The 6,497-nt window shown below is 55.1% G+C and overlaps 1 protein-coding gene across 1 annotated transcript; it reads right to left on the bottom strand.

Moving 5' to 3' along the window:
* Positions 1-463: 463 nt before the first annotated feature.
* On the bottom strand, positions 464-2,581 carry LOC123761015 (spidroin-2-like). Its single transcript, XM_045746833.2, has one exon. It carries the CDS (start codon positions 2,579-2,581, stop codon positions 464-466), a length of 2,118 nt encoding a protein of 705 aa, XP_045602789.2.
* Positions 2,582-6,497: the final 3,916 nt, after the last annotated feature.

Consider the following 6,497-nt stretch of genomic DNA (forward strand, 5'->3'; position numbering starts at 1 on the left):
GTTCGCTGAGTTCACTGAGTTCACTAAGTTCACTGGCGAGTTCACTGAGACAACGACACGAATACAACAGAGTATAATGAATACAACAGATGATAATGATACTCATCTGACAGTTCTCACGGCAACAGGTTCAGTGGACTCCTGTAGCCTACCAGTCTTCCTAAACCACCTTCTACGATAAAAGGTTTTCAAACGCACTCAATATAGTCAGTTTTTTAATGATTGCTGCTTATAGTTCGAAGTTCATGTTATCATATTGCGGGGGCTTTTATGGCTGGTAATTAAGCTTTAAAGCTTCCTGTATGGCCGGAGTTATCTTAACGACTTTCGCTATTGGATCCAATTGGTCTCGAGATTACTGGTTTTGGGTGATTAGTTCAAGCACTCGGAACTAGGCTTTAGAGTGAAGCGCCGCCAAGGAGTGCATGAAGGAGAGAGTTGTTATATCCTCTCTTTGGTGTTGTTACTGGCTTGTGTTGTGGGCACTGTCGTCGCTGTGGTTGTGGTCACTGTCGTCGCTGTGGTTGTGGGCACTGTCGTCGCTGTGGTTGTGGGCACTGTCGTCGCTGTGGTTGTGGGCACTGTCGTCGCTGTGGTTGTGGGCACTGCCATTGCCGACATGACGCCGTAATGGAGGTCGACGCTTTGCACCGTTATCGTCACCGCCGCCGCCGCCGCCATGGTCGCGGGTAGAGGCCGCCGCCGCCACCATGGTCGCGGGTAGAGGCCGCCGCCGCCGCCGCCATGGTCGCGGGTAGAGGCCGCCGCCGCCGCCGCCATGGTCGCGGGTAGAGGCCGCCGCCGCCGCCGCCATGGTCGCGGGTAGAGGCCGCCGCCGCCATGGTCGCGGGTAGAGGCCGCCGCCGCCATGGTCGCGGGTAGAGGCCGCCGCTGCCGCCCCCATGGTCGCTGGTAGAGGCCGCCGCCGCCGCCACCATGGTCGCGGGTAGAGGCCGCCGCCCCCATGGTCGCGGGTAGAGGCCGCCGCCGCCATGGTCGCGGGTAGAGGCCGCCGCCGCCGCCATGGTCGCGGGTAGAGGCCGCCGCCGCCATGGTCGCGGGTAGAGGCCGCCGCCGCCCGCATGGTCGCGGGTAGAGACCGCCGCCGCCACCATGGTCGCGGGTAGAGGCCGCCGCCGCCGCCCCCATGGTCGCTGGTAGAGGCCGCCGCCGCCGCCACGATGGTCGCGGGTAGAGGCCGCCGCCGCCGCCCCCATGGTCGCGGGTAGAGGCCGCCGCCGCCATGGTCGCGGGTAGAGGCCGCCGCCGCCGCCATGGTCGCGGGTAGAGGCCGCCGCCGCCATGGTCGCGGGTAGAGGCCGCCGCCGCCGCCATGGTCGCGGGTAGAGGCCGCCGCCGCCACCATGGTCGCAGGCAGAGGCCGCCGCCGCCGCCGCCATGGTCGCGGGTAGAGGCCGCCGCCGTCGCCATGGTCGCGGGTAGAGACCGCCGCCGCCACCATGGTCGCGGGTAGAGACCGCCGCCGCCACCATGGTCGCGGGTAGAGGCCGCCGCCGTCGCCATGGTCGCGGGTAGAGGCCGCCGCCGCCGCCACCATGGTCGCGGGTAGACACCGCCGCCGCCACCATGGTCGCGGGTAGAGGCCGCCGCCGCCACCATGGTCGCGGGCAGAGGCCGCCGCCGCCACCATGGTCGCGGGCAGAGGCCGCCGCCGCCGCCATGGTCGCGGGTAGAGGCCGCCGCCTCCGCCATGGTCGCGGGTAGAGGCCGCCGCCGCCGCCATGGTCGCGGGTAGAGGCCGCCGCCGCCGCCATGGTCGCGGGTAGAGGCCGCCGCCGCCGCCATGGTCGCGGGTAGAGGCCGCCGCCGCCACCATGGTCGCGGGTAGAGGCCGCCGCCGCCACCATGGTCGCGGGCAGAGGCCGCCGCCGCCACCATGGTCGCGGGTAGAGGCCGCCGCCGCCGCCATGGTCGCGGGTAGAGGCCGCCGCCGCCACCATGGTCGCGGGTAGAGGCCGCCGCCGTCGCCATGGTCGCGGGTAGAGACCGCCGCCGCCACCATGGTCGCGGGTAGAGACCGCCGCCGCCACCATGGTCGCGGGTAGAGACCGCCGCCGCCACCATGGTCGCGAGTAGAGACCGCCGCCGCCGCCATGGTCGCGGGTAGAGGCCGCCGCCGCCGCCATGGTCGCGGGTAGAGGCCGCCGCCGCCACCATGGTCGCGGGTAGAGGCCGCCGCCGCCGCCATGGTCGCGGGTAGAGGCCACCGCCGCCACCATGGTCGCGGGCAGAGGCCGCCGCCGCCACCATGGTCGCGGGTAGAGGCCGCCGCCGCCGCCATGGTCGCGGTTAGAGGCCGCCGCCGCCGCCAAGGTCGCGGGTAGAGGCCGCCGCCGCCGCCATGGTCGCGGGTAGAGGCCGCCGCCGCCACCATGGTCACGGGCAGAGGCCACCGCCGCCGCCATGGTCGCGGGTTGAGGCCGCCGCCGCCGCCATGGTCGCGGGTAGAGGCCGCCGCCGCCACCATGGTCGCGGGTAGAGGCCGCCGCCGCCACCATGGTCGCTTGCAGAGGCCGCCGCCGCCACCATGGTCGCGGGTAGAGACCGCCGCCGCCCCCATGGTCGCGGGTAGAGACCGCCGCCGCCCCCATGGTCACGGGTAGAGACCGCCGCCGCCATGGTCGTGGGCAGAGGCCGCCACTATTATGCCTCTCGTTATCTGTCCATATCTCCTTCGTGCCAACAATTACCCCAGAGAACAATTAGTGAGAGGGGCGTGATGCTAGTCTAGTTGAGAGTGAGTAGAGGCATCTGTGTGGGTGGATTCACCTATTTGTGCCTGCAGGCTCGAGGAATTAGCTCTTGAACCCCCGCTTTTCCTTCCGTTGGTTGTCTAAGGCAATGACACCAGATGTTTTTCCTTGTTATATCTACTTTGTAAACTTTGGAATACTGTTTGCGTGTTGAACTTGTTTCTTTAGTTCATTCCATTTTCCCACTGCTCTTACGCTAAATGTAAACTTCCTAACATCTCTATAACGCACCTGAGTCTCAAGTTTCCATCTTTGGTTCATGAATGATGTTCTAACTTTTGCTAGCGTAGAGTATGCCGCTGATGTTATTCTATTTATATGTCACTCCACAGTTAGGTTTTGTGTTATGTCTACTTCCTGGTATTTTCCTCTAGTCGTTATCGGGAGGTACATCTCCTTCACCGTGTTCTGTCCTTTTGGTTTCCTAGTACCTATTCCCATTTCCATCACCTCACACTTGCTGGTGTTGAACTCCAATAACCATTTATCGGACCAACTCTGCAGTCTGCTTACGTCATCTTGGAGAATCTTGCAATCCTCATCTGTCACGGTTCTTCTTGTTAGTTTCACATCATCTGCAAACACTGACATGTTAGACTCAAATCCCTATTGATAGGTCGTTTACAGCATTGCGAAATATTATGGGTCCCAGCACCGATCCTTGAGGACCTCCACTCGTTACCCTACGCCATTCCAACTTCTATCCCTTCACTGTTACTACTACTACAGTCCACTACGGGCTCACCATAGCCCATGCTACTTGGGACTTTTTGTTCCAAGTAGCGAATCTTAAACAACAACAAACATTCACTGTTACTCTCTGACTTCTGTCTGTTTGGTAATTCTTTACCCATGTTGGTGCTTTTTGGCTACTCACGCCTGCCTCTCCAGTTTGTGTAGTAATCTCGTGAGAGGTACTGCATCAGAGGCATTTTGGTAGTGCAGTAAAATACAATCTACCCAACCTTCACTATCCTATCTTCTCCTTGTTACTTTATCGTTGAACTCCAGTAGGTTTGTTAGGCACGATTTTCCTTCCCTAAAGCCATCGTGATATGTTGTCCAATAGTTTTTAGTTTTGCCTAGTGATGCTAGCTAGATGTTATCGTACTTGCTTTGCTGTTACCTTAATATTTAAGTCTCTCATTTAGGGCAGTAACCTCTTCTAGCGCTGAGAGCTGTTCAGGATCAGTTGTGAACACTCCATAGAAGATGACATTAACTTCCTCACAAATTCCCTTTATTATTTTCTATATATTCATCTCCCCTATTTTGTAACCTAGTCACTTGGTCGTTCAGTGTTATTTTCCTTCTTATATGATTATATATGAGTTTTGGGTTAGAAGCAATATCATTTTCATATTTTCTTTCCAACATTCTTCATATATTTATATATTTATTTCTAACCTTGTTTCATCTATTCAGGTTTTCAATGTACTCACCTAATTGTGCTTCCGGGCATTGAGCTTTGGTTTTTTGGGCCTGCCTCTCACCAATCAATCAACTGGTGTACAGATTCTTGAGTCTGTGGGGCTCTATCTCATTAGAAACTGTGTATGGAGTCTGCCTCATCCACATCCCAGCCTAATGCATTCTATTTATTAACTATTCTAACTGAGAAAATTCTTTTTAATGTCTCTGTGGTTCATCTGTGTATTCAGTTTCCAACTGTGTCTCATTGTGCGTGTACCACCCGTGTTAAATAATTCCAAATTCCAAATTCAATTCAAATGTTTATTCAGGTAAAAGTATATACATAGAAGATGATTTACAAACATAATGTTGGATTGATAGAGCTAGTACATACAATACCTCAAGCCACTAATACGCACAGCGTTTCGGGCAATATCTGTCCTTATCTTCCCCCTATCACTTCCCTCGAGAATCTTGTTTGAGGCGAACTTGTCTCCCCTAACTCTACTGTCTTCCAGCGACGTGAGGTATAGTTCCCGTAGTCTTTCTTCGTAGCTCATGCCGCTCAGTTCGGGTACTAGTCTGGTGGCATACATTTGTGTGTGTGTGTGTGTGTGTGTGTGTGTGTGTGTGTGTGTGTGTGTGTGTGTGTACTCACCTATTTGTGCTTGCGGGGGTTGAGCTTTGGCTCTTTGGTCCCGCCTCTCAACTGTCAATCAACTGGTGTACAGATTCCTGAGCCTACTGGGCTCTATCATATCTACATTTAAAACTGTGTATGGAGTCTGCCTCCACCACATCACTTTCTAGTGCATTCCATCCGTTAACTACTCTGACACTGAAAAAGTTCCTTCTAACGTCTCTGTGGCCCATGTGGGTACTCAGTTTCCACCTGTGTCCCCTTGTTCGCGTCCCACCAGTGTTGAATAGTTTATCCTTGTTTACCCGGTCGATTCCTCTGAGGATTTTGTAGGTTGTGATCATGTCTCCCCTTACTCTTCTGTCTTCCAGTGTCGCAAGGTGCATTTCCCGCAGCCTTTCCTCGTAACTCATGCCTCTTAGTTCTGGGACTAGTCTAGTGGCATACCTTTGGACTTTTTCCAGCTTCGTCTTGTGCTTGACAAGGTACGGGCTCCATGCTGGGGCCGCATACTCCAGGATTGGTCTTACATATGTGGTGTACAAGATTCTGAATGATTCCTTACACAGGTTCCTGAACGCTGTTCTGATGTTAGCCAGCCTCGCATATGCCGCAGACGTTATTCTTTTTATGTGGGCTTCAGGAGACAGGTTTGGTGTGATATCAACTCCTAGATCTTTCTCTCTGTTCGTTTCATTAAGTACTTCATCTCCTATTCTGTATCCTGTGTTTGGCCTCCTATTTCCACTGCCTAGTTTCATTACTTTGCATTTACTCGGGTTGAACTTCAACAGCCATTTGTTGGACCATTCATTCAGTCTGTCTGGGTCATCTTGTAGCCTCCTACTATCGTCCTCAGTTTCAATCCTCCTCATAATTTTTGCATCATCGGCAAACATTGAGAGAAACTATTCTATACCCTCTGGAAGATCATTTACATATATCAGAAACAGTATAGGTCCAACGACTGACCCCTGCGGTACTCCACTCGTAACGTCTCGCCAATCTGAGACCTCACCCCTCACACTGACTCGTTGTCTCCTGTTACTTAGGTACTCCTAAGTAACGGCCGACCGGCCGACCGTCCAGCGTGCTGTCCGCTCGGCCGACCGGCTCCTAGGGAGCCGGTCGGCCGAGCGGACAGCACGCTGGACTTGTGATCCTGTGGTCCTGGGTTCGATCCCAGGCGCCGGCGAGAAACAATGGGCAATGTTTCTTTCACCCTATGCCCCTGTTACCTAGCAGTAAAATAGGTACCTGGGTGTTAGTCAGCTGTCACGGGCTGCTTCCTGGGGGTGGAGGCCTGGTCGAGGACCGGGCCGCGGGGACACTAAAAAAGCCCCGAAATCATCTCAAGATAACCTCAAGATAACCTCCTGTATCCAACGGAGTACCTTCCCTTTCACTCCAGCCTGCATCTCCAGTTTTTTCACTAGCCTCTTGTGTGGCACTGTATCAAAGGCTTTCTGACAATCCAAAAATATGCAGTCTTCCCACCCTTCTCTTTCTTGCCTTATTTTTGTTGCCTGGTCGTAGAATTCAAGTAACCCTGTGAGGCATGACCTGCCATCCCTGAATCCATGTTGATGCTGTGTTACAAAGTTCTTTCGCTCCAGGTGCTCCACTAGCTTTCTTCGCACAATCTTCTCCATCATCTTGCATGGTATGCA

Source organism: Procambarus clarkii, chromosome 22 (genome assembly GCF_040958095.1).
Source record: "Procambarus clarkii isolate CNS0578487 chromosome 22, FALCON_Pclarkii_2.0, whole genome shotgun sequence".
Lineage (NCBI taxonomy): Eukaryota > Metazoa > Arthropoda > Malacostraca > Decapoda > Cambaridae > Procambarus > Procambarus clarkii.

Excerpts from the sequence above, each read along its gene's own strand:
- LOC123761015 (XM_045746833.2), bottom strand. The coding sequence starts at position 2,581 with ATGGGGGCGGCGGCGGTCTCTACCCGCGACCATGGTGGCGGCGGCGGC.